Raw genomic sequence first — 27988 nt, 5'->3', positions numbered from 1 at the left:
CATTATACTACTGCTGTAAAACACACATCAGATGACACTTTGCGATTTTTTAACGATTTATTTAATAAAGGGAAATTTACACATTGCAATACAGTGATTGAAAGGTTGTGAAAATTTTCACTGTATAATATTTAGAAACTTAGTTATTTCTCAGGCTGCCACCATTCCACCTTCCAACCCACACACGCACACATTAACCATTCATGTCCAAGTAATACGCCCCATATAATCATAGGAATAGGAAACAGACGGTAACGTTCAAGTTTGATGGTGAACCCGGGTCCCAAATCTTTCAGTTCTTCGATTGTCTTGTGAAAAAGGAGAAGAGGACATTCTAGTTTTCTCTCTTAAATGTAGACTGACAAAAGTAGAACTCAACAACTTTATCCATAGTTGTAGAGACACTGCAGCAGTTCAGACGTTTTGATACAATTCACAGCCCTCAATTTAGTTTTAGCTCTTGGAATGAGGCACTACTGTCATTTACAGCGCAAACCCTCACTCGCTGACCTCACTTAACTCACGCTCTCTCACACACTCACACTCACACTCACACACACACACACACACACACACACACACACACACACACACACACACACACACACACACACACACACACACACACACACACGGTGCAAATTCAGGCAGTTAAAATCAAGAGTTAAAATTAGAAGACTACTTCACAGATGATTTAACGTAGAAATTATGTTTTTTTAGGCAAGACAAAAACACAGAAATTGAAATTAATCTACATTTTCTAAATGTATTAAAAATATTCAACCTTACTGCTACCACCTCTAAGACTGATCATTAAAAACTAATTTGGTTTAAAATCTAAAAACATAACTAACAATGATGTTAACATTTTGTCAATAAGTTATGGATAATTACAAACTTAATATACCAGTTTAAACACCTATACAGGGACATGCAGTGTGTAAATTCATGGACACAATCATACGTACAACATGAAAGAAGATAAAAATAAAGTTGTTTGTGGAGGATGAGATGTGTAAAGGGATTTTGTTGGTTAAAAGTCATAGTACGTGTTATATGTTTGGATTCTTTGTGTTCTTGTCAAGGCAGATCTAATCTAATCCCATTTAGGCTGGAGTAGTCCATATACAAGAGCTGAGAGGAGCTAACCCAGCAGTGTGTGGGACACACTGCCTCACCAAATGTTAAAAGCAGGATTCTGCACCAGTGGACTACTAGAGACCAAAAGGGAAACCGGGGTCATTTTATCCAGAGCCAGGCCTGGTTTAGGACAACATCTGTCTGGGTCAGTTTGTCCACCTTCTTTAAAGCTGAGTACTAGGAGTAGATCAGACACAGAACCAGTTGGGCCCAGGCTGGAGGTCTCACTAGTGAGCAGTCTGGGCTGCAGCTTCACTCTGCTCCTGCTGGTCTCTCTTCTTCATTGCCTCAATCACCGCCATCTCCTTGGCCTCCTTTTTCTGGTTCCTGGCTTCAAACTGCAATCTGAGAACAAGAAATGAGACATCAGTAAACAGAGTAAAGACATACAGACTGATCAATAGAATTAAAAAATATAGAAGAAGATGATGAGGAAGTATGAGCTAAATTAAGCATGGGGAGACTCTGACCTGTTTTCAATGATCCTCTGGACAATGTCATCAGTGGTGAGGTTGTTTCCACTGTCGATGGTCCTGAATATCCCTCTCTTCTTAGGCTCCTGAAGGAAAAACACACTACTGGTTATTTCAACCCAAGCGAGGCCACGTGTCCTGTCATCCCCTGTGAATGAAGACGTCAACCCTTGAACACTCATCATTCCTTCACGTTGAACCAATAACCAGGACTGATACTGGGAGTATCCTGGTAGCTAGTCCAGGAGTACCATTTTTAACTGTACCTCATCACTCATGCTAACACTTAACTATATCTGATTTCCTCATGAAGCAAACAAAACAAAACACCAAAAACAAAAAGAAAGATCATCTAGTTCTTTTTCCAAGTTTGAATGAACTTCATTTAGTCAATAGAATCAAATTAATTTTACCTCAAATTACAAAGCATTATGGTAATTCTCTCCTGCTTTCTGCTTTGTATGTTTGTGCAGGCTACAAAGATACAACTGAAAGCAGCCTGACAAGCAAGGGATGGTGTATGACAAGGTATGTCAGTCTGAGATGATAATACACCAGAGTTTAGTGCTCAGGGCAGTGGACAAAAACGCCCAACATAAGGTCATCATTGAAAGATTATAAAAGGCAAAGCTGCATTAACAGGTTGTGTATTCATGGCCTGAAATTGATGACTGTTGTGAAAAATGAAAAATGTATCACATATTTGTTTACATCGCATTGCTGACAGCATTCAGCATTCCTCTGTTTGAGTCAGACATTGGGCCAACAGCATATTGTGACCTTGAAATAATCTCAAATATAAACACACGCAATATATAAATGCAGTATAATAATGGGTGCGGCTGCACTTTGATCAGAGACGATATGACCCTGTACTCACCGCGTAGGGGTCTGACCCATCCTTGTCAGAAAACACCTCCGTCTTACCATGGCACACCAGATCGACCTGCAAAGTTATACAAGAACACCTTAAACCGACCGTCACCACAGAGAGACATAAATTGCATTTTCCCTGTAAATACATGCCTGTGTATCTGAACATTCACTGTGGAGTAACTGCCTGTCACTGAGAAGCCCTGTGCTGGCAGGTGTATGTGCAGATCCCTGTTACTTTGCATAACTGGTATTACTGCCCTCCTTCTTGCCAAGATAAGCTTGTTACTAACTTCATCTTTTTATTTATAGCCACACATTATTTACCCAGACAAGTAAATGGGACTATTAGTGTGTGTGAGTAGTTATTGATTTATCTGAGACTTTGCAAACTGTGCATTACATTTGAAGAAAAAGGCTGTGATGTTGGTTTGTTAACTACCTACAGTCTCCATCACAGATCTTAATGTGTTTAAGTTAATGGTCTTTCAGCTGATATTACAACTGTCCACAAGGGGGCGCCACTATGTTCAGAATTGGACCCTTTTTGTTGTCATAGATACATGAATTATGTTGGGATGAATCTTTCAAATGCAGCAACCCAACAGTGATCTGTTGTTATCCCTACACTGTCAAAGACTTGATATATGATTCAATTCACTCAAGACGTTTTGAGTGAATCCCAGTTATTTCTAAATCTAAAGTGATGCACTTCTCAAAAATCTAAATTATCGAATAAAATTGAATAGTAATTTTTGATGCCACCCCAGTACTACTACTCTGCTTTAAATGCTGTTCTACCCACAGCTAGAGGTGGTATTCAGTTGCTTATAAGGACTGAAATGGGGAAAGGCAGTTGTTTTATTGTATAGTCCGGTACAGTAACGTTGTGCTTTCATGTGTGTATGTTTCCTCCTCTATTTATTTTTCTTCCTCATGTGAAGACTGGCTCTTTGTTTGCTGATGTAACATTATGTAAAATTACTATGCTTCCATTTTGGCCAAAACTATTGCAAAACAGTTCTTCATCTCAACAGACTACCCTGGTAAAATAGAGCTATAAATACACTGAATAAAAACCACATGAACAGACAGTCTGTTCTGTACTATCTGTACAAAGGCAACTCACCTTAAAGTGATCCAGCAGGTCTTTGCCCACCGCATAGGGTGCACCGATCACCACCTCCGACACGTACTAGAGACAGCCAGGACAATAATGAGGGAAAAAACAGGTTCATTAAATTGATTTTGCTATTCAATTATAACATTTTCTCAAACTTTTGCTGTTTTAAATGTTGTTTAAATGCAAAGTTTAACTAAATAGCCTCTTTGAAATACAGCAGAGTGAAAAAGGTGAAAGTGTTTTTACTGCTAACTGGGTGAACTCTGGCAAATTCTGTACCTCGTCATCAAGCATTGAGTAAAACTGATGACAGAGAAAAGCAATTTAGCGGTTTTAGGATTGTGTAACACATTTGGTTTGTTTAACATTCTCATAAGTCATTTTAATTTCAACACAAACACACACAGTGCAGAAGGGGGCACAGAGACCCATTGTTCCAGACTGATAGCTGACCAGCAGGAATGAGGGGCACAGAGCCAAGTTCAGCCTGCAGTGCTTTGAGTGCGCGGGGAAGAAATACATACTGCTGAGCTGAACATTTTCTCAGTCTGTGTGTGTGAACTCACCCGACAGGCCAAGACACTCAGCGTTCTCTCGTGGATGTTCATGATTGGATAGTTCTTCCCCTTGTACCGATTCACTTCCTAAGAGAGTGAAGAGCTCAGTGACTACTTTTACATTTGTACCTTTTTGATATGCAGCCAACACACTTGAAACTTAAGGACAGATCACAGTAAGTGTAATAGTGATATGGGCTTCCATTCCTACAACTGCAAACAGTTTTATGAGGGCCTTCTTCCCTGTCTAACCATGAAGTCTGAGCCGCTCTTGCTTTAACTTGTTCCAAATGTTTCTCTTGAAAACCACTGACGTAGCAAGGAGGGGTGCATTTTTCACCCTTTTAAGAGTGTGTTTGTTGAGATGTGTGTGTGAGTGCATGTGAGTAATGAGGCGTACCTGATCAAAGTGCAGACCTACGATGACGTAGGGCCTCTCTGCCTGTTTATACACCATCTCTAGAAAGTCAACATGGCCGATGTCTGCGGGGAATTTGTGGTCAAGGCAACTACTACAACATACAAAGCAGAAACGTTGTTACCCAGAGTTCATAACTCAGGACTGCTTATCTCTACATGCTAAGGATACGGAAGAGGTCAAATGCTCCAGCCACATAGATGATGGTGTCTCCAGGCTGTGGCTCCTTTCCTGAGGCAAACTGGATGATTTTCTGGGACGTCTGGAGGAACTGAGACACTCCTGTCCAGGGACTGTGGCCTTTAGGACCCTAGAACACAACAACATATACAGTACTGAATTCACACTGACTCGTTCCTGTCAGTGGGACAATGTGGAATAGGCTATGTGTAATAAATATCACAATTTATTGACATAACAATGTTGTAGTAACATAAAAAGGCCCATACCTTTCCAAAGTTGTCTGTATGCTGCTGGTAATCTGGGTTATCCTGCAGAAATGATAGTTTAGATCAACAGCAAAGCATTATCATTGTCATGTATTATCTAACTATTATCCATACACTAAACACAGACACCAAACTCACCATGTTGCTGTGATGGGCTTTGGTCATGAGAAGCATACGTCCCACCAGGTCAGTGGTGGAGACACCCTGTGTGCGTCTACATTCCCGGTACCGGCCTGCACGCTTCACCTCTTCATATGTGTCTTTGCCATCTACAGTCAGCGTGATGTCATCTGGTAAACAGCGGCATTACATTTGGAAGCCTGATCACATCACTGAGAAGGACTCTTGGACAGTAATAATACATGACACTCAGTATGTTAAGACAAGAAACAGGAGCAGATTAAACTGACTCACCTCCATGCACACAGGAGTCACAGTTGTATTTATCCAGAGTCTCCAGGGTGGTGACGTAAGGTGCTCCTTCTACTATCTCATCCACCCACTTGATTGCCCGTACCATCTTGTAGCGTTCTTCCTGAGTGAAGACTGGAGGACCCTTGTGTTTGGAAATCTCCGCTTTGAGAAAGAGATGGGGAAAGAATTGCTTATTACTGGTACATCACCGACAAATGTGTAGTCAGTTATGAATAATGTAGGTGGTGGTCATCCCTTTCAACTGGTCTCCCTTTACTCTATATTCCTTTTGGCTGAACAGCAACAGCGGGGCCAGCCCTATAACCACAAATGTCCGTGACTGACTGACTGAGTGAAAGAGTTGAGTGATCAAAGTTGCACCAGAGCATTTTACAAGTACATATAGCAGATATCACAGTACAGTCTGTTTTTAATTTCAGTGTTTGGTGATCTTGTCAGACAATGTTGCAGTCAAGCACAGCACAGCAGTAGCTTGGAAGTGGCCTGGAAGTTAACATGTCGTCTTAATGGTCTTAACATTTAAGTCACTATTTCAAACTAGTTGTGTTTTCTGACAACAAAAATGGAAAAACATGTAAATGAGAATAGCTTTAAGGGAAATTCGGCTGTATTAAAATAATGTGTGCGCACAGAGAGTAGGAGAGAAACAAACAGATAAAGAGCTGAAAACAGTTGACACTATGCAGAATGCAAATAAGAGACAATGATGTCAGTTGTTTGCAGCGGTTCCACAACCTATACTAGGTTTTGACCTAGTCTTGTTACACTGTTATACTACAAATACGCAGGTCATCTGGCCTAAAGAAATGACTGAAAAATATTTTATTTCAAGCAAAAATCTTAGATCCCCAAGACCAATATAATATTTGTATTCTACACTGTAATATAAAAGGTAATCTTATGTGAACATTTACATTAGATTGCTGTTCAGCCTCTTAACAGTAATCACTTATGCTGCTTGAGTAGCTTACAAGTAACGATGGAAAAATCTAAATTTTGTCTTCAGTAACTGAAGAGTACTCTGTGGTCTCTGTGGTCTTGTGCCACAAATTGTATTGACTTTGATTAGAAATACACAATAGCAGGACTTCATTGTAGAGTACCACACCAGTCAATCAGAACTGCGTATTCAATCAGTGTACAGTGATCAACAGTGAACACTTAATCAAAAAAAGTTTTACAGGAATATCTGTATCAGGATGTGTGTGAGAGTCTGTGGCAGTTTTACCATCTGTATGGACTCCAGCTATGAGGTAATCTCCCATGGCTTTGGCCTGCCGTAGCTGGTTGGAGTGACCATAGTGTACCATGTCATAACTGTGGAGACAGATAAAGACATGACACCATCCTCAGCATGGAAAACAATACATACTACAATTGCTCAGTCAAAACAGTATACAGGTGAAAACAGAGAAAAACACAGATGAACACACATAACAATAAGGGACGTGGCCCTCACAATTAGCACTGCCACAGCCCTCAAGAGTCACAGCAGCGTTGTCTTTTAAATGTCTTTCAGATACTTTTGCATGATAGCTGGCCAATTCTGCTTGCTTTATTGTTTAACATTATCTTATCATTACTTTTTCCTCCGCTGTAAAAACATGCTATCTAAATCAAGCAGTTTACATCTCACAACACAGACTGATAGCCCTTTTAACATGGTGAGTGAAAACGATAAAGGTTAGTGGGAGAAAGGTAATGCTTGAAGACACTATGTGTACGGTCATATTTATTTGCTTTCTGCCATTCAGTAACTTCTACAGTCAATGATTTGTGTTGACTTGCCTCTTTAAAATAGAAGTAAATGTGATTTCTCCTAGCTTATTGCAATATATTCAAACTCTTAACTGATGAAAATATACTTGTGTTCAGCACCCTACAGTTTCACATTCCTACAGTTAGAAAACAATCATACCTCAGGACTGTCCAGACTCTAGTCCAACCACAAACTCTGAGCAGACTCACAAGAGCTGCTAGTGGTTAAGAGCCCTGGCTGCACAAAAAACTGTCTTAAATAATTTATTAGCAAAAGTGGGCTCATATTACACATTTATATGTGTGCTAATTTAAGAGATCTCGAATGACTAAATATTTGATAAGTTACATGTGCTGTATAGGAAAACAGGTTGCTAAAAATATTACTATTACTTATTTTTAGACATCTAAGCGAGTTTTTGAAGGAGTTACAATAGTAACTAAATGTTTTGATCATGCTTCTCCCAGTTGGTTCAGGAATTCAACCCACTCACTCACTTTCACTTTAAGGTCTGTACTACACCTTCCTGTTAACACTTCTGCACCTGCAGGGCATTTCCAACAGATCTCACTGCTTTGATAAAAACACCCCATCTGTCACTGTTCTTCCAGTGGCAAGACCTCTCCTCTATAATGACATTAGCACAAGCTGCTAGTCTCAATTTCCCTACCAGTAATCCTCCAACCTCCCTCACCTGGCCTGGTCAGGATCAGTGAGGAAATATGCTCCTAGGTATAAATGTCACTTCTTGAGAGTGATGTATATGCAAATCAGTGGTTACCGTATGATAATTTTGCACTACTGAGCTACAACTTTGACAGTTTTAGTAATCCAAGAGAAAAAAAGCAAACACTGTAAACTGTTTCCTAATTTTACAAGTGTACTTTGTGATTATTTGCCTCTAGACATTTTAGAACTGTCAATCAACTAAATGACATTTCTTATTTAACTAGATACAGTCACAAATTTTTTTTTTACAGTTTTGAAAGTCCACAAATGTACACATACTGTATATTTGTAACATTAGTTCATAGATCGATCAAACAATCAAGAGACACTGTCCTTTGGGGGCACCATTAGCAGCCTTGTTAATGAAAGCAGTAACTGATGGAATGTGTCACACAGTCTAATTTTTCCTGGCTCAGTTAACATCTCAGTATTTTATCCGAATAATTTTTTTTGCAGATGCCCTGGTTATGTGTGCTGGACCACATCGGTTCCTATGAACCCAATATCTCGTTAAGACTGTTGTGAAGTAATTTGGGTTTCTGACACTTGCAGTTTACTGCTGAATAATCTTACATTTAATCTCTTCCCTTTCACGTCATTGTGTTGTATGTTCCATCAGTCCCCAAAAAAGGAACCCCTGTCCACTGCACCAACATGCTGCTTTTACATCACACTGGACAAGATGTTCACTATGTTAGTTATTTATAACCACCACATGAGACAGGCTATGTCAAACTAGCTATCAGTAACTCAGCCACTTCGTTGTGCAGAGTGAGACCAGGAAAGACTTTACACAGTGCATATTAGGGGTTAGTTGTGACTTCAGATGCATCTAAATCATGTGAGGATCAGGGTATATCATAGTACAATGGTGAGACAGCAGAGCTTAAAATAACAGCAGATATCTGCTTTTCAGACCAATGAGTTAGCATGAATTAGTCTCAACCAACCAACAGAGAGAGTAAATAAATGCCCTTGAGTAATCTCCAGATAATTTTAAAGTACTCAGCATTACCCAACCCATCAGAAATTACACAGTATAAACGCTGCCAATAGTTTACACAAAATAACATTGGAGTTGGAGGAATTAATAGCAGGATTTCAAATAAGAGGTTACAGTTAAGGAATATGGTGTATCTACAGCAATGTGGTTTCGACATCTTAACTGTTTTCATAATTTATGCATTTAAAGGCTGTCAGAAATTTCCTGTGAGTTTAGCGTAGAAAACACCTGTGTAGGAAACAACGGCTCACGCGTTTTCACCTTGTGGTTCTTCCTATCCTATAAATAAACATAGTTTCTGTTCTGTCTAGTTACCGTTTCATATATACATAAACAAACATGTGCACAACCGGCAGTAATACTGCGAGTCTATGAACAGAAAGGACCATGTCCCTAAGTTACCCCATGGCACTGTCTCGTAAAAACTGATACGCAGGTATACGACTGCAGCAGGTGTACTAGGAGAACACTTTCTGAAGGAATAGGTTTAAGAATTGGGGTTTATCAGTCAAATACAAAGAAACTATTAAGCACACAGCAGCGTTAATAACTGTGTTGCTTTGACAAGACCTTAGTTGTCTGGGTTGGGCTGCTAGAACAGAAAGTAAACGAGAAGAGTTGTTACAAGAGGAAATAACACATTTAAGACAATGTAACGTTAGCTGCGACCAACACAGTATTTAAGGTAGATATGGATGATGAAATGATTAAACTTCTGTTGCTAAGTTACAAAACTGCTAATGTAAGTAGCTAGCTAGCTAGTATTAGCATGCTAACCCACCAATGGTTCCTGATAATGCTAATGCACATGGGACCGCATACATGGGGGACACAAACTGTGGGAAACAGTTTAATAAACCAGCACAGAGTATGTAGGTCAGTCAGACTGGACTCACCAGCCGTCACACCACAACCGGACGACGCGCTTCCTTTTCTCCGGGCTGCGCACTGAACTACCCGGCTTACTGCAACCGGCTTCGTCCTGTTGGTCGTCCGTGGCGTGGTGACCGTTTTTGATCATTTTGACGGGTTCAAGAAAATAGCTTCGTGGTGGTACAAATAAAAACGAGAGGTAGAGTAAGTTTAAACGTTTTTACTTAGTCAGCTCCTAGTTCTTCGCGGAGATTATCGGAGAGAATGTTGTTCTTGTCGGACTCAGACTGACACTACACCGGCCAACGCCTCCAGTACTACGTCATATCGAACGAATCCTCTCACGCTGACTAGCTGATTGCGTAATCAGTCATGTCACGTGATCAGCAGGGAAGCGTTATGCATTTACTGCATTCACATCAGGGATGATCCATATAAGAAAAAATGAATGCCCTGTTTTTGTATTTTTCAGAATGAACTCAGAATTTTTACTTAGTAGTTTAATTACAACATTAAAATGTTGCAGTAATAATCCAGATATATATATATATAAAAAACTAACTGACATGGACCATCCTGTTGCACACACATCACATTGTAGTATTGCTTCATTTTACTTAGGATCTGAGTACCTGTTCCACAATGATAAATACAGCTAGAAAGTTACTTAAAATTCTTTGTCAGAGTCAAACTATGATGCTTTGAACCAAAAAATGACAGCAAGAACAACAGAAATGAATTACGAAACCCACAGAAACAGTATTTAAGTGAACTATCGAGTGTCTTAGGTTTTAGAGGTGAAGGAGCTGATTAAAAATGTAGACTATCATGAACAGGCAACTTAAAATGAGGAACACTTTATTGTCTCACAAATATAACAACATTGTTGAAAAATATAGAAACAACTAATGAGTCTTCACATCCAGTTCTAGCACTGGTTTGAGTTTTAGGAATGCTGAACACTAGCTTATCATGGCTAGTCTGGCCTTTCACAAATTCTGACAATATATGGTACAGGATGTGATTATTAATACTACCGGACCTTCCTGAGACAACGTAATACACCTGTTTGGTGGTTTCCTATGACCAAAGTAAACAGTAACTTAACCTGACAAACTAACAACTAATCAAAATTTAAGTAAAAATTCAAAACTCTGCTTTACTTCTTACAGAGCTGTAAACAAAGGAGATAAAAATGTAAACATAAACAAAGAACTTCAGTAAACTAAGGTACAGTAGTAGTTGTACTACTATGCCTGCAAACCTGAGGATGGGTGACAGCAGAGTGAAGGTTGAGTGTGAATTCAGGAAATAATTTAAGTAAACCAAAATATCTTTAAAAACATAAAAAAAACACAAATAAGCTAAGTTGAACAAGGTACAGTCAACAATGCAAGCTTAAAATGTTTGAAAAAGACTACAAAAATATCTTTTAGTCTAAGCAATTAATGTCTCAATCTTTTTAAATCTCTTCTCAGCGTGGCAGCACAGAATCCAAAATTTGGCCGTTGGTATTCTGCTCTTCTTCTGCTGGTATTTGCTACTTATAAACACCCAAGTCACTCACTTTCCACTCATAGATAACACATACATGCATACAGTAACTTAAACTTTAGACACCTGTATTTTATGGCCATTTGCATCTAGCTAATGCTCAATCCAGCGGCATGTTGCACATTATATTAGTTACTGTAATGCACCCATTACCAACTTTCATTCAGCACCTGGAGGCTTCAAACAGGGCTATAAAACATTATGCTGTATTTGTTGATATACTGGGCATACAAATGGATAGCAGAGAAACTGATAATGCTGCAGTGGTTTTCAAAACTTGTGACTACTGCTATCCATTGTGACTATCTGGATTTAAGCTGACCGTAGACATGCGTCAAATAAGGAAACATCCTTCCTGACACATCTTGAAAGACACCAAAATGCTCTTTCTTTTCACCTTTTAGAAAAATTTCATTATAATAATTTTATGGTTTTGTTGCTCAAACTTACTGTCATACCTGTTATGCTGACTGGGCTCTGACTAACCCAGCTATCTTAGCTGCCATAAAGATAGTAGCATAAGAAACTAGAGCATCATAAAATAACACTTTTATATGTAAAATAATAAAGTCATGGTGCAAAGTGCCATTTTCAAATGGCAAAAAATGTATTTTTCCCTTCACATGCACTCAGTGCACGTGACTAAATGATATCAACGCAGCCAAAATTACATAACAAATACACAGCACCATGAAAGATCAAGTCCACGTTGTCCTCATCATGGGACTGAAATTTGAATCCCTCATGGGGATTGATCACTGGGGGTTGCAACATACTTGAACTCAGTTATGAAGCCGTTTTCTTCTTCTTCCTTCCTTTACCATAGCCTCGTCCGAACCAGCCGCCCTGCACAGCTGTGGCTTCTTCTGCTTGTCCCCCAGGATTGACTAAGCAGTCCTGCCGCCCGTCAGGGGGAGCTATGACCTCGCGGCTATGGCTGTCCACCTCCTCTGGCCGCAGAGGTGTGGCTAGACTTAAGATGGGATCCTCTGCCCTGATGAAACAGAATGAGGGAAACTGAGCTGGGAGGCAAAAGGTTTGTCTAATCTTTCTGTTTTCTGTGTGTGAGTGTGTGTGTAATGAAGTATAGTGGGGATATTCCACAATCCAAGTACTGTACCTGACAAAGCACAAATTATTTATGTGATATTAGTATTTAACCCTTTTTAAGATTTTTAATATTACACATGTTTTACCAGTCTCTCTGAAAGATATATTGGGTATAATTACTTCACTGTTTCTTTTTTCTTTTTTTACTTTACCTGTCATACACGGGAATCTGAAAGTTCAGCTCTTCCATGAGGAGGCTCATGACATCATCACACTTGCCATTAATTTTCAACATAGCAAGATCATCCTTCGGTGTCCACTAGAACAAACACACAACCACATTATCAGCCACCGAGCAGCCGGAACTTCATTTTCATATTATTCACCTAAAATGTCAAAACCAAATGTACCTGGAGGTTGACAATGTAGAGTTTGGGCCTTTTGCTCGCAGATCTGTTCATGCACCACAGGCAAGCATATTTCTTCAGCACCTAGAAATGCGAGAGACAGAGCACACTACAGTGAGGAACATGCTATATATCAGTCTACATTGATACAATTACATACATTACAATACAATTAGTTAATAGTTAACTTACAAAATAAGCAGCTGCAATGAAACAATCATTTTCTGATTTGTCTCCAAGGTCATACTAAGGCTGAACACATTCATATACAAAGTGTGAATCCTCACAAATATAGTTACGTAACATATTTGTTTAACACTAGACTGCACATTACTCTGTTAAGGTTTCATAGCATAGGTTGCAACATATGTTTTACAGGCTGAATCAAAGTAAAGTTTATAGCAGTATTTTTCTAAAATGTGCACGATGGATGCAGCCAAAAAGGATTTACAATGGCAGCGACATGACAGAAAGACAGGGTTTGAGGTAAAATACTGGAGAGGTGAGTGTTAACTTAGTAATCTAGCCAGGTTCTATAATATCTACACATGAATACGAGTGAATCCGTTCTGTCAGCTGCCCATGTAAACAGCAGTATCAAAAGTCCTATTTGGGATAAAGTCAATATAATGAATATTACAGTCCACAAACATAGAAATAAACACGATGACCTCCATCCAGAGCCAACCTGTTCAGTCTATAACTGGGAACTGGGCTGCTTTTCAGACTCACTGTGGTTTATAAGACCTACCTTCAGACTGGAGCCCAAACAGAGGATAACATCTGCCTTTTTGGCAGCCTCTGCGGCTCCCTTCCAGTTGAGAGGTTGCTCCAGGGTCCCACGTTCCCCAAAGTGTACTATGGTGTCCCTGAGTTCGCCACAACAGAGGCTGCACCTGCGGCCCGTCCCGTGCCGATGCAGCGATGTCCGCTCCGTCACGTCAAATAAACGGACATACTCCCTGACCGGGGAACAGGATACACACACCTAAGGACAGAAAGCAAGGCCAGCATGTCAGTATAACTTACTTTCTTTTGATGTTAAATCACAAAGAAACATACTCAAACTGCCCAGGCTACTCCCTCCTCAGGTGGCTTAACATCAATTCACACTATGACTCGTGTCACCCTAATGACTCACGTGATGGTCGGGTGGGTCAATGACTAACATGTGACCTCAACGACTCTCAGGGTGTTAGCGACCCCACAAGAAGTTAAATGTCTGGGACTCCACCCTAGTCACCTAGAACTGAAGAAGCCTTTCACATGAGAGATGAACCGCTTCAAGAACCTCAAGCAAGTCCTTTGTATAGTACTTGGGCTTGTCTTCTCCTCTATGTCACACACCTTAACTAATAGCTGGATCTGTTGTGGTTGGACTGTTTTAGCTTGTATAAACATCACACTGAAGTTCATGAGCAGTTTTCAACCGGCAGCACTTCAGAGACGCGATGCACCTGAGAAATGCTGCTGAGATAGACACAAACCCAAAGCGGATCTGCTTGCACGATGCTCCTCGTCACGTCACTGACTGAAACTGGGGGTTGCTGTTCATTTATTATGTGTGTACTGCACTCTGAGGTTCACTCGTAGTTAATTTGTTCTGAACACTGTGGAGTTTTTTTTTTCCAAAGCATGATGGGATGTTTTTGACAGCTGGTGTACTCACAGCAAACAAAGAATTAGAAAGGGACTTTATATAGCCAATACTGATGCATCACAAACATGCCTGGATTTGAAAGAAATGTTTTTTCTCAAACTGTTCCCCTTAACAGTTCTCAATCCTGCTGAGATGTTGCTTTTGGAGGCAGGACCGCAAATTCTGTCCAAAAACATCATGACTTTCTAGCAGGTGGATTTTTTTAATTTCAGAGAAATTAGGAGGAGGAAGCTGAGGATGTGTGTCTCACCTCAATAAACATGTTTCCATGGAGCTCGGACAGGGCATTTCTGGGTAGACCGCTACGAAGGTGAAGTCCATCACAGTTTTGAGACACAACATGCTTCACCTTCAGAGAAACACACACATTGTATAAATACCATAGATACCATTATCCATAAATACCACCAGAGCACTGAACAGAATGAGTTATCTATCTATGTCTCACACACACCATCTTTTCCTTATGTAGCATCCTAATGCACATGTGCGTGAGGGTCGGCTCTGCTTTACTCAGGTCAGACGAACTGTTTGTAAAGAGAAACAACAAGATGACAGAACGGGAGTTTAGGTCACTTTAAAAAGAATATGCAGCTAATATCACATCATCAGTGGCTGCAGATCTCACCTCACTGTCCGTCCCTTCTGTAGCTGTGTCCACACCCCATTAGGACCCCTGTAGTCTGGGATAGAAGCTGCCTGAAAGGAAAGAAATAATATAAGTATAAGTAGTCAGTAGTAAAATATAAGTAGAAAAACAAAGAGGAAACAGAAGATGCAGAGTTTGGCGCACCGTACTGATCCCAGCTCCAGTGTAAACCACCAGGTGATTTGCTTGTTTGACTGCCACAGCCAGCTGTCTGACTTTACTTTTCAGCTCCTCAGCATCATCAAACACCTGTAGAAATTAACAGAAAATTAAGATGTTTCAAGTTTATGGCCACACACACACACCCACCTATTGTATGAAGTAGGAACCAAAGCAGGTTTTTATGAAATATGATTCACTTAAAGTGACTTAAATCATTGCCAGATTCTAGTAGTACCTCCTCCATTGTTTTTCAATGAAATCTACACATTTTGTTTTGATATTTCTAGTGGATATGTGGACATTTTGGCCTGACAGAGATGCAACAGGAAAGAGTGAAACATACAGTATCTCCTAAAGAGCAAATTAGTAAATGCTTTGCTAAGCGGATTCATGCTTCTTGTGGTGTTTTGTCTTTAATGACACTCTGGGTTTTCTATCCTTACTTTAGACACAAAACTGCTAGTATCTATTGGGGCCAAGGCTGGATTGCCAACAAGACAAAACAGGCAACCGCTCCATTTAATGAGCCAACAGACTAAAATGAAAAGGGCCCTGAAAATATGGGTCCCGTGTTATCATCTAACCTTGAGGCCATGTTTTGTGGATCAGCCATATATCATCATCTAGTTTGATTTTCATTTTAATAGTTTGTTAACATTGTAAATTATCTTTGCAAATATTCCTTACTCCACTATATCTATCTGACAGCTGTAGATCAAGTTTTTTCTTTACATTAAAAGCATATGGCCATCTTATAAAATACGATTAAAAGTTAGAGCAATATTTAATGTAGTTAAAATGATTTTTCATGTTACAGCACTTACATTTTAAGACACAAGTAATACTGAAACAATAATGTATAAATAACAATACCCCATCATGAAAGGGCCCATTCTGCAGAAAGAGTACTTTTATTTTTATATTTAAGAACATTTTGCTGATAATACTTCTTAACTTTTACATAAGTAAAATCTTGAAAGACTTTGACTTTATACTCTAATGGATAGTATCCAGCTGTTAGAGCTGTAGTCACGGTGAAACCACTGGAATAACTTGAGCGGCTTTTGTCATTCAAACTGAGCCAGGTTTGGTTCTTTGTTAGTCGCCCACCGCAGGTGAAAGGCCACCTAGGTAAGATACGCTAAAGTAAAGAAGTAAGCTCACTGGGCCTCAGTCTCACCTCCTCCTGCTTCCTCTTGAGCACATTCCTGCGGACTTGTCTCTTGCAGAGCTCCTCCACAGTGTCTCTGTGCAGCAGTAACACAGCTGCCTCCTCCTCTGACCGTTCAGCCTCCGGTTTCTTCAGGACTCGTCCTACCTTAAGTCAACGAAAACGACAAACCTGGTAAGGACCAGTAATATACTGCTGTATTAGCCAGCTAGCTTGGCACTCGCAGCTTTTAAACTTGCTGTTTTCTCGACTTACCAGACTGAAAATCTTTCTCTCGCTTTCCCGTTGCAGTATTTTGGCCTTTTCTAATGCCTTTCTCTCAGCCCGTGAAGAGACACCGGTTCCTGACTCCTCTGCCATCCCGTTTTACATCAGCTGAGAAGTGGCTTTCTATTCAAAACAAGGCTCATTGCACCAGCAACCAACGACAGCCGGGCCGGATGTTGTCCGTGTCGAGAGGAAACAGGCAGCAGCGCCCTCTGCTGCTTGGAGTCTGTACATATTCTTCTAGTCTGAGCTTTCACAAACTTCATAGCAACATTAAAGTATTAAGAAACATTTATTGCCAGCCATATACAAATAAATAACAAATAAAACAGATCCAAAATCCTTAAGAATAAAAAAAAAAATAGCAAAGGTTCATGTGTGTTTTGGCTAATATGTAATCCATATACTCTAGGACAAGTATTTAAGGCAACACTTGGTAGTAAAACACTATTAAAGCGTTAGCATCAACACCAACATCAAGCTGGATATTAACATTTGGACATGTGCAGGTACAAAATACTATAAATATCATACTGAGTGAGTTGTGTGCTAAAACATCTGGAGATGGTCTGTTTTTGGTGGCGATTAACCAGGCACATAAATACAAAGGAGCTGGATAATTAAATGTGAGTCCAGCCTACAAAGCAGAGGTTTAACATTGGGCAACTGGAAAAACACTGAAATGCACACTCAAGTAATTAACTGGTCAATAAAGGTTTTTAGGGGTGGATATTTTGACATACTGTAACGTGATAGGCACAGATGTAATTATTAACCTTAATCATAGTTGCACTCCAGTTGGCTGAACTACTTCACATGTTGCAAGTATACAAGTAAACAATTAGTCAATGAGTACTTTTTCTAATCTAGTGTTGCACAAATATGTTGCTCCTGCTTTTCAGTGCTAATTATCTCACAAGCTCTACCTCCTGATCCCCGGGTTGGGAATCACTGGCCACTGGAATGGAGCTTTCAATGATATCATTCATGACTGAACTTGTGCGTTTCCTATGTCTGCTGAGAAAAAAAAAGTTTACAGATCATTTTTCAGGTGCAGTGCGGAGCTGTGAAGGTGCTGCCAAAGGATTCCAAAGTGTTTTTGCCAGCAAAACATTTTTCCCAGTAACATATTCAACATGAATACACTGAAAAGGACTGGTAAAGAATTTCTGTTGCAGACAGCGGTTACCGTGAAGTTTTATGAGCTGTAGTCACTATAATAATTTATACCCTGCTTGAAGAGGGTGAAAAAACATTCCCCAGAACTCCGGATATGAAATACAAAAATATGTTAGTAAGCAACAGGCTTCACTTTGTGTCAAATTTGGATTTTGGATTTGGAAATTCTCAGATGATTAGTTATACAATATTCATGTAATCGCTAGAGGCCTTATTAGGAGTCCTCACTGGGGCCAATTAGGAAAGTGTCATCGGGGTCTGGTGGAGTAAGTGCTCTTGGGAACCCTCTGAGGATTTGCTCTGAACTGTCCTCGTTTGGTTTCCAGCGGCTGCTCAGCAGAGAATCCAGTCTTATGTCCAGTCCTTGTTGCAGCCCCCCTATGCCTTTCTGCCTTTTTCTGGATCCTGGAGGAGAGAGAAGAAAGGTTTAAGCTGCTGACAAAGCTACTGCCCATGAAGAAAAAAAAAAAACCTCCCCTATGGTACAAGATTTTCTGTTCATTAAAAAAATTAAGCTGAATGCTGCTATTTTAGCTAGCTGTGACAATTAGACGAACACCTTTGAAAAATGTGTGATCGGGCATTTTAATTGCATGGGATCTGGAGTGATGAGATATAGAGCACAACGTTAGAGTAAGAGGTTTTAATAAAGCTGCAGCAACTAACATTTTTAACAATGCACAACTTCGTCAGAGTGGAGGCACCAGCAGAGTTGAGGTTCGAGTTGTCTGATGGACTGAGATTCCTTCATCTCGTATTGTGACTGTGTTGGTAATAACTGTGTCCACGTGTCCTTATGAATGCACACACCACAAAAAACACAAGCTATTCACAGACCTAAAGCACACAGAACTGGAAAACTCACATCATTCCTCTCTTCCTCTCCAGTGACTTTTGTGTTGCTGCTGACAGAGAACTCTTTCCACTGGGCTGGCCTGTGTGTCCACTCTAAACAAGCACATACACACACAAGCATAAATATCTATGTACAGAACAGATTAGTTTTTACACTACCCACTATAGGTATTTTATAACACTCATTACATTTGTAACATGTATTAATAGAAAGGACATGTACATTGAAACAGTGAAGAATCTGCCTACTTTAAAAAAACAAAATTAATAACAGCAAGTACTGCGCTTGAAAGAATAAAATAAATTCACAGCCTACTCAAGGCGGTAATGTTGTGCCTTTATTCCACCTCGTAGTTCTGTATAAAAGGTAAAAACAAGGAATGGGGTGGGGCACTGTTGTACCTCCTTCATACTGGCAAGGGGAGGGTTAGGGTCACAAAGCCAAAATGATATCTGTCGTGGCAGACAGTTGTGTTACACATCATGCCTCTGATCCGGCACGGCAGCATGTTATCTAAAATCACACACTTGGGTGGCAATATGTCGGCTTGTTTGGTTCAGTGTAAACAAGAAGAGACGGCATAATGTGGAATAAAAGGGGCTAGTGTGAAATGTTGGAGCCCCAAAAGGTCTGGACAGTACTTAAATCATAACGGCATTTTGAATTTGAACGATTGGAACTGGATCATAACTGCTGTATTTAAAACACTGATATTTCTGTGTCGTGTAATTCTGCCAATGTCTTCTTTGAGCATTGTTTGTAATCCACTTTTTAGAGTGAGAAACAACCACTCCTCCAATGTGTATGATTTTTTTCAGCTTGGCCAGAGTTCCTGAAAAGGTTACCTGTCGTCTGAGCTCTCTCTCCCGTGCCAGCTCTCTGTCCCAGCTGATGAGCTGCATCCTCTCTCCAGCTGACAGGCTGAAGAATATGTCGTAGACCTCATAACGTGCAGCACGCAGCTGGAGGGGCAAACAATTACAGAGCAGACGATGGCTTGAATGAATGCATGTAATCACAATCTCTGTTGTGGTAACTGCTAATGGAGGGAATAATTGCCCAGTTGTCAGTGTAGAAGAGAAGTGGCGTGAGGTTAACAGATGTTTACAACATGTGTTTGCCTTCATACCTGCAGAGTGACTCTCTCTTGCAATAAGAGGTCTTGTCTGCTACAGGACTCTCCTCTGCCGGGACTCTGCTGCTGGAAGGCATGCAAGAACTGCTGTGTGTCCTAGAAGTCCAAACACACACACACGCATATGTTTGTTCACTGTATGACAATAAGACAGAGTGCTGCTATAGGCAAACGTGACACTGCTGTCTCTACTTACCCTGATGGTGCGCACCAGCTGCGCCACTCTCTCCGTCCTCAGCAGCCTGCGAGTTAGAAAGCCTCTCACGGCTGCCGACAGCAGGGGGCGGCAGTGCTCTGACAGTGGGCTGGAGGGCTGAGAAAGAGGATGAAGAGGGGAGAGCGCGTAATGAGAGGGGTGAATAATGAGGACCAGAGGGGAAGACAGAGGAGAATGCTAATTCCATCAATGACAACCAATTAATTTCCCATGCAGATTCTCAAGGTCTTTTGGTTGGCATCTGTTTAGTGCATCAACGCAAGTGGACTCACAGCTCATCATTATAATAGGAAATAATAAGAGGAATAATAAGCAGCTGATGTGCTGTCACTCACTTGTTGATTCTAGAGCTGTTGCATTAAAGGGACATGTTTGTTGAACAAATGTAGTCTAACTGATGCTGAGCTGTTGTTCTGGGGTAGATACTGGAGAGTAATAACAGATGACAGGGGTTACTGATGAGGGATCAGACATCGAGGGGGAACTATCTGTTTCACCTGACTGTGTCAGCCAACTGGTGATGAATAAAAATCCTGCGGATACAAGGATAAGCAGGACAAGCTTTTCGCATCACTGACATTAGTGAACAAATGTGATGGTAATACCTGAGAGAGGGTAGAAAAGGTCAGCGTGTCCCTGAGACGTGAGGTTGACATGGAGCAGGGGAAGGACATGCTCTGGAGGAGATGGTAACGCACCGCTAACGCCTGAGAAAAAGACAGACAAAGAGAGACAGACAGGAGGACATAAGGGTGGGGGGGGGATAAGAGGAGAAACGCGTGTGTGCGTGTGCAGGCATGCACGTGTGCATTTGGGAGCAGGCAAGGTTGGAAAATATTGAATTGGAAAGACAGCAAATGAAGCAGGAGGAAGAAATTAATTGAGGGTAGAGAGAAAGAGACAGAAGGGGAGAGATGGGGCACAGAGGCAAGAGGGATGAAATGAGAGAGGGAGCAGAGGAGGAGGAGAGGGATGACGGGGATGATGAGACAGGAGAGATGGAAAAATGAATACACCCAGAGAGTAAAAATGATGTTGGAGGAGGTATGAGACAAAACAAAGAGAGGGATGAGAGGAGAGGAAAAAAAGAGGAGAAGGATAAGGGACCATTAGCGGTGGCACTCGGCGGGACGATCTGGCACTTAACCACAGACGCTCATGAATTAAACAAATTATCCTTTCCTTTTCTGTGTCAATTCCCTCGGCCCCCTCCTCCCTCTACCAGAGAGTCCAGCCAGCTCATACTCTCATCACATCACAAATGATGGAAGGACAGAGGGGAGTCGAAAAGAAGTCTTTTTTATTAAACAGCTTATGTTAATTATATTGTTGTTAAGGATACATAAATTAAACAGAGACTGTGATTAATAGGGCAAGGACACTGGCCAAGAACAAATACAGACACAAGCTGAAGAAACACAAACTGGTTGCCAGTGAACAGCAGGCGTCCTTGAAGTCTTACACACACACACACACACACACACACACACACACACACACACACACACACACACACACACACACACACACAGGCGACCATGCCAGCTCGCCTCTTAGGGATGTAATGAAACATTTATGGTAGAATCCCTGTGTGTGTGTGTGTGTGTGTGTGTGTGTGTGTGTGTGTGTTCTTTACTGAGGAGTCTGAGGGTCTCTTGTAATGAGCAGATGTCTGTAGTCTGCCCACGACCCAGGTCTCCAAACGCACACTCTAACAGGTAGGCGGACATGTGTGTGTGTGTGTGGTGTGTGTGTGTGTGTGTGTGTGTGTGTGTGTGTGTGTGTGCGTGCTCACATGTGTAACAGTGCCAGAGCCTTTCAAACGACTGCTGCTAGCTTCAAAAGAACATTTACGGTCAGTGTTGTATCACAGCTTAGTGAATTGGTTGGAAACCCTCACAGTCTATTTTCATTTTAAAATGATGGAAACGCTGGGCTGGACATTAATTCTTAATTTCTCGTAGGTGACTTTGTGTGGAGTCAAAATCCCTGGTAGAGTGAGTTATGGCAGCTGTACAGGAATTACATAGTGCATCACGTACAGCAATATGTGATGCAATCTCATGCAAGAAGCGGACCAATGGGATAGAGGAAATGTCAATGACTGTGTTTGAACCATATTTAGAGTTATAATAAAAGTTCGGTCATTTCTGTGTTTCAGAAATTTGTAATTTCAGGTTTTCTGTCATTTTCTCCATATCATTTTACACTCAAAGCAAACCTTGTCATTTGAAGTCAAGAGGAAAAGTTAAGGATAAGACTGGCAACTCACAATACAATACTCAATATTGCGCGTTCCTCTCCCGTCTGTTGTGTTCAGTCTCAAGCCTGTTTGTCTACTGACATACATCTCACATTTTACTGTGCTGTAGATTTCATTTCAAATGGACAAAATTGCCAATCTATGCTCAATAACCGATAAAGAGATATCTTAGAATTTTTTTTTGCAAATCTATTTAAAATGAAACTGTGATCTCTGCAAAAATGCCACTGACCAAGCGTGTTTATTCTTGCTGTATACTAGTCTTGTAACAAAAGGTACCTGTCATATTCCAACGTGCGTCTGACTACATCTATCAGCAACAGTACATACCTAAGATGTACAAGGTTTGTTTGCAGATAGCCTAAAGAGGATGAAGATGAAGCTCCAATAATGCAGCAGTAGACTCCTGCCACCTATTGTTTGGCTTCATATATCACTATTTCAATATTTGTTTTTTGTTTAGTTTCAGATCTGCCATCTTAATAACCTATACTTCTTTATGCAGTATTACCATTAATCCTACTGTCTCACCTGTAGTAGTTCTTCCTGTTGTCTCCTGTGCTCATCTTGCAGGGCTCTAACCTGAGCAGCATGGGCCTGTTTCAGTTCTTCTTGCTTGTTCTTTTGACTGCCATGGCCTTCGTACCACCTCACTGCAGCTAAGACCAATAAGCACAATAGTACACTGTCAAATATGATGATAAACTGCTTGCAAGTCAAAATCCTGACTAATACAGCAGAAGGGTTTAAAACCGTGTTTCATGGAGAGCAGGAATAACAGTATGCAGTATTACAGTATCACCCTTGTAGCATTCTAGCAGTGAAAACCTCCATACTCTCAGCCCTTCATCACTCACATTTTGACACCCCTGTCCTTCCCAGTCCTGGTCTTACCTCTGGGAGTGCTGGAACTGGGTCTGACCACACAACCTGCTCCTCTGCTGGTATCAGCACTCGTTTCCCGGGTCTCTTCTGTTGTGTGCATGAGCAGTCTCCGTTTGACCTTGGATACACCACCCTGACCTTCACCCCCACTCTCTGGGGTCAGGTGCTTCTCCTGATCAAGGTGACCTTTCAAGCCCAAGTCGGACCCTGGCCCTTCGAGGAGCCACAGGCCAGATGGTGTGTCCACATCATAGGACTGGTTGAGAGATGGCGAGTGAGTAGAGTCATGACCTTCCATTGCCATCTCATTCCTCCTTTCCACTGGATGGTTACTGGTATCCGAAAGCACTGACACGTTACATGGAGCCATCGTTTTAGATGGAACATTTCTGAATGCCTCAGGAATACGCATCTGCTGCGCTACAGACAGGATACATTTAGCTGGTGGCTGCTGCACTCTACAGCTGCCATGCAGTCCAAAACTCTGCACAAGTCCTTCTTTACTTGTTCCTTTTTCCTTGACTTTCTCTGAAACTAAGGTTTTGATTAGCTTGATCTCTTTCAAATTAATTTCCTCTTTTCCCTTTTCCCGCATGATAAGAACATCATCCGCATCACTGAAGACTGATTCAGGTCCTGTATCTTCATGCACTTTTTGGCTATTGTTGAATGATTGTGTTCTTGGCCACTCCCTGTATTCTGCATCACTTGCATCAACATCATCATCCCTCAGATTGTACTCCCAATCAAAACAATCATTTTGACATAGCTGCACATGTTGATCATTTCTATTTTTCTCAGAATGCACAATACCTTGAACTCTGAACTCACTTGGCGTGTTGCTGTCAGTTTGGCTGTGATCCTCCAAGTTTTCTTTTACGGTGGACTCCAGATCTGAGATCAGAACTTTTAGACTGGACAGGTTTGACTCAAGCTGATCTATGTGCGCTGAACTCTTGACTAAAACGTTTGTAACATTGCCTTCAATCGTGAGATTCACAGTGGAAGGAACTGCTGTGGGACTGTTTTGATGTCCCAGGTTACTTTCTCCATCAGCATTGAGACCTTCATTCAGGCCAGTATTGAACACAATTTTCCCCTTTGAGGTATTGAACGCATCAACAGGTTCTCCATTTCTGACTTTGCTTTTGCAATGAACAGGACTTGTACAGAAATTAGGGGCCGGGATAGTGTGATATTTCCCTACTCCTTTAAAATTACTTTTGGAACAGGTGACACTCAGCTCATTGGTCAAGTGAATAGCTTCCTGGACTGGGGAGGCTTCTGTTGACACAGGCTGTTGCTGGATGAAGGCACTGATTTGTTTAGGCTCCGTTATGACCTCTTGTGAACTGTTCAGCTTATTATTTTTGAAAGTTGTTTCTTCCTCAACTGTAGTCATTTCCTTAGAATTCCCATCCCCTGTAAAAAGAGTGATTTCGGATTTAACATCAGTCTTCTTCCCCATGAACTCACTTTCAATCATCTTCTCATTTTCCCAGGATTTCTTTAATGAAGTTTCCACTGTCAGAGTAAAAGTGTCTCTCTTCTCTTTAGTTTTCTTCCCTTCTGCAGTCACAGTAGCCCTGTAAGGGGACTCGTCATTCTCCTTATCAGAGAGGCTCTGCTCCTCTGCCCTTGCTCTTGGCTGTTCTTGAGTCCTCTGCTGGATTTTAGTGTTTTTGGCTTGGTTCCTGAGCATCCGCTGGCGCCACCGATACTCCTGAGATTTCTTCAGCAATGCCTGGAGGCTCAGACGATAAGGCTCCTCAGATAGCTTTGCTTCATCTACATGGTTGTCTGCTGGTTCTGTTTCAGTGGGTTCGTGCTGACTATGCAGTTCTGTTGTTGGACAGTGACGAGTGCTTAATGTCTCTGATAATTCTGGATTATCTGAAAAGCCAGTGTTGTCTGATGAAGAGACTGGGTCCTCACTTATGTCCAAAATGTGATCTTTGTTAAGGTCAAGTACTGTAGTAGAGTGACGGTTATCTCCACTCTCTGTGCTGTCCACATGGCTGCTTTCAGATCTTTCTGCTGGTAAATGGTTACATTTGACTGAATCCTCCTGGAATGAGGTGCAACAAATGTCTTTTACTGCTGTGAAGTTATTACAAAACGATGGCTCCAGTCCACTCTTCTCTAATTCCTCTCCATCTATGGGAGGGTGGCTAATAATTTCTGGCATCTTGGCAATTGTATGTGAGGTGCTGTGAAGGAAAAAGCCACTCATACTATGACCTCCCTCTGAGGAGCCAAAGACATGGCTCTTGCTCCCTGCATCAATCATTCCAGAGACACCGATGGTGTTATCAACATTCTCGTAGGTCATATAACCTGAGGATAGTGACTGGTGGCTCACATCATTAAGGGAGCTTGGCTGTGATCCCTTTTGGCTGTCATGTTGGTCAACAAGGCATCCCTCATGGTAACTTTGCTGAGGTATCACATCAGAAGTGAAAAAGGCACTATACATCGTTGATGTCGCTGGAAGAAGAGAAAACCCATCCTTTCCTTGCCTTAAAGGGGGTGGCGAGAGCAACAGACTATCCTTTGTAACGCTAAAAAAATTACTCTGTGACACTGATCCACTACTGGTGTTGCGGGAATATAAGGATTTTGTGTTCTCTGACTCCTCAAGCAACTCCTCCAGTGTTGGTGTCTTCCTCAGCTGCAAGTTATGAGAGAAATGAAAGAAAATAGTGAAAATAATGACTATTATGTCTAATGACTCCATTCATTGAAAGGAACTGCAGTGATGTAGGAACTTAAATGCAGGCACATATTAGGCTTACAAATAGGAAATCTGAAAAGGTAGGATGTCGGTTACCTGTACACTGTGCAGTATGGTTTGCACAAAGGCCATTCTTGATTCATCTTTCAACTTTATGTGTCCAGCAGCTTTCTGTGCTGCATCTCTGTGTCGCTGCATCTCCTCTCTCTGCTCCTCTGAGAGCTGTTATCATCACAAAGCAGACATGGGGTGTCATGCACACTTCACACAATGGCTATAACTAAAGATTACTTTCATTATAAGTTATTCTCATCTTTTGATTAATCAATTGAGTGTTTGGTCTATAAGATGGCCAGAAAACAGTGAAATGCATGTCACAAATTCCAAGAGACCCAGGTGACTTTTTCAAATTGCTTGTTTTGTCTGACCAACAGTTTAAAGCCCAAATATATCAAAGTTAAGACAGATAGTGGGCTTTGCTAACCTAAAAACCTAAAATTTGACAAGCTAGAAGAAGGTGTAGTATGTTGTAAATATAACTGACTTCAATGAATACCTTATAATCAAAATAATGGTAATTTTCTGTTGATTGACTAATTGTTTCAGCACTATTTCACATAAAAACAGTTACCAGTTCCAGCATGGCAGTGCAATACACACAACACAGACAGCCAGCAAAGTGGCAGCCTACGGCCTTCAGTTTATGTTTAGCTAAGATTAAAATCCACAGTCATGATGATTTTACTAGGAATGACATAAAGCCGAGCTCATACCAGGGGAGGAAGGATGGGTCGTCCATTGACACGGATGAGAGAGGATGGAGGTGAAGGTGCGTTGTGTTCCTGCTCCTCCTCACTTTTCCTCAGCTGGGAGAGACAACGCTGCACAAACTTGTCGTAGTCCTCCATCAAGTTGCATCAGGATACGGTAGGTTGTAACGGTAGACAGTTTAAGGTATAACGTTAGTATATTAACGTTATCGTTAACGTTATCCTGTTGCCTTTGTTACTGTTAGCTGCCGAGCTGTAACACTAGCTAGCTAATCCAGATAGCCACAGCGCGCCTGGTTAGCACTTATTACCCAAACTGGTGACGTCAAAATACAGTAAAGCAGTCCGAGAACAAAACAAATCAATGGGTGAGCAGCTCTGCAATGTGACCTCTGATGGAAAGAAAAGTTCTACAAGCTACGAAACAAAAGTCTCCATCAGGATGGATCAGTGTTTACATTTTTACCCGCCTCTCCTCCCAGAGCAACAGACAGTGACAGTTGGAGCCCACCGAGGCGCTCAGAAAACCCGAGGTGGATTAACAGCATGAGAGTGGATTTACTGAAAAACCAATATGCACATTTAAAACACAAAACATAACTTTAACTAAGAGAACATCACATTAACCAAACACAAATAACCTCTTCTTCATTGTCGACGATATTTCTGCGTTGCTTGTATCAATAACGGATCAAATGTCATTGCGCTCCATGTTTTTGCAGGAGCCGGACCGGTTTGAGATAAAGAGAGCTGGTGGTAACTTGATACTGCCACCTACAGACTGGACTGGCCAAACAAAGAAATTAGCAGATGGGAATAATACTTGAAATAAAGTTAGGGATACAAATTGTACCCTTGATTGCAGCCACGAGTTTAAGGCTATATTTTTCATATTCAGTCATATGCAGTTGTAAATGTATTAATCCCATGTCAACGTGATTTTGTAAACCATGGTTTCCTCTCAGAATTGTATTGTTTTTAGGTATTAAGTTTATTGGCCCTAGATTAAAGCTGCCATACATCAGTGCCAGTTTAACAGGAGTTCAAATCAGTCTCTGCACTGCATGCCAGCAGACCTTTGCTCACAGTAGACATTTGGAGTTGTCACAGCAGGAAAAGCACAGGTGAAACTAATATAATGAATCATGACAGTGCTCCAGCAGTTCAATGCAGATATTGACAGTGTTATTAGTTTCA

The 27988-nt window shown here is 41.1% G+C and overlaps 3 protein-coding genes and 1 long non-coding RNA gene across 5 annotated transcripts; 1 reads left to right on the top strand and 3 right to left on the bottom strand.

Moving 5' to 3' along the window:
• Positions 1–38: 38 nt before the first annotated feature.
• On the bottom strand, positions 39–10161 carry pcyt2 (phosphate cytidylyltransferase 2, ethanolamine). The gene is made up of 12 exons (XM_056372755.1): positions 9856–10161; positions 6697–6785; positions 5448–5609; positions 5172–5323; positions 5034–5075; positions 4756–4894; positions 4567–4649; positions 4176–4253; positions 3616–3681; positions 2494–2559; positions 1611–1699; positions 39–1485 (listed from the first exon to the last, which is right to left on the bottom strand). Exons 1-12 carry the CDS (start codon positions 9978–9980, stop codon positions 1368–1370), a joined length of 1209 nt encoding a protein of 402 aa, XP_056228730.1. The 5' UTR covers positions 9981–10161; the 3' UTR covers positions 39–1367.
• A 512-nt stretch (positions 10162–10673) lies between these two features.
• On the bottom strand, positions 10674–16878 carry sirt7 (sirtuin 7). The gene is made up of 10 exons (XM_056372315.1): positions 16741–16878; positions 16495–16632; positions 15297–15401; positions 15132–15202; positions 14958–15030; positions 14754–14852; positions 13595–13831; positions 12847–12927; positions 12649–12755; positions 10674–12380 (listed from the first exon to the last, which is right to left on the bottom strand). The coding sequence occupies exons 1-10, from the start codon at positions 16843–16845 to the stop codon at positions 12173–12175; spliced, it is 1224 nt and encodes a 407-aa protein (XP_056228290.1). The 5' UTR covers positions 16846–16878; the 3' UTR covers positions 10674–12172.
• On the top strand, positions 12293–16913 carry LOC130166620 (uncharacterized). The gene is made up of 3 exons (XR_008827173.1): positions 12293–12422; positions 16544–16659; positions 16777–16913. It is a non-coding gene; the product is annotated as an uncharacterized LOC130166620 (long non-coding RNA).
• Positions 16914–17031: 118 nt separating this feature from the next.
• si:ch73-100l22.3 (uncharacterized) lies at positions 17032–27285 on the bottom strand. 2 transcript variants are annotated; one of them, XM_056372312.1, is made up of 10 exons: positions 26795–27285; positions 26118–26243; positions 23297–25958; positions 22934–23061; positions 20745–20846; positions 20119–20235; positions 19917–20018; positions 19633–19749; positions 18797–18879; positions 17032–18336 (listed from the first exon to the last, which is right to left on the bottom strand). In XM_056372312.1, the coding sequence occupies exons 1-10, from the start codon at positions 26927–26929 to the stop codon at positions 18180–18182; spliced, it is 3729 nt and encodes a 1242-aa protein (XP_056228287.1). In that variant the 5' UTR covers positions 26930–27285; the 3' UTR covers positions 17032–18179. The 2 variants fall into 2 exon arrangements, with proteins under 2 accessions (XP_056228287.1, XP_056228288.1); XM_056372313.1 differs by lacking the exons at positions 17032–18336; positions 18797–18879; positions 19633–19749; positions 19917–20018; positions 20119–20235 and adding an exon at positions 20242–20564.
• Positions 27286–27988: the final 703 nt, after the last annotated feature.

The sequence above is a fragment of the Seriola aureovittata genome, chromosome 3 (genome assembly GCF_021018895.1).
Source record: "Seriola aureovittata isolate HTS-2021-v1 ecotype China chromosome 3, ASM2101889v1, whole genome shotgun sequence".
Lineage (NCBI taxonomy): Eukaryota > Metazoa > Chordata > Actinopteri > Carangiformes > Carangidae > Seriola > Seriola aureovittata.
Note: the sequence above shows the minus strand (reverse complement) of the source record. Positions and strands in the feature narration are given on the sequence as shown.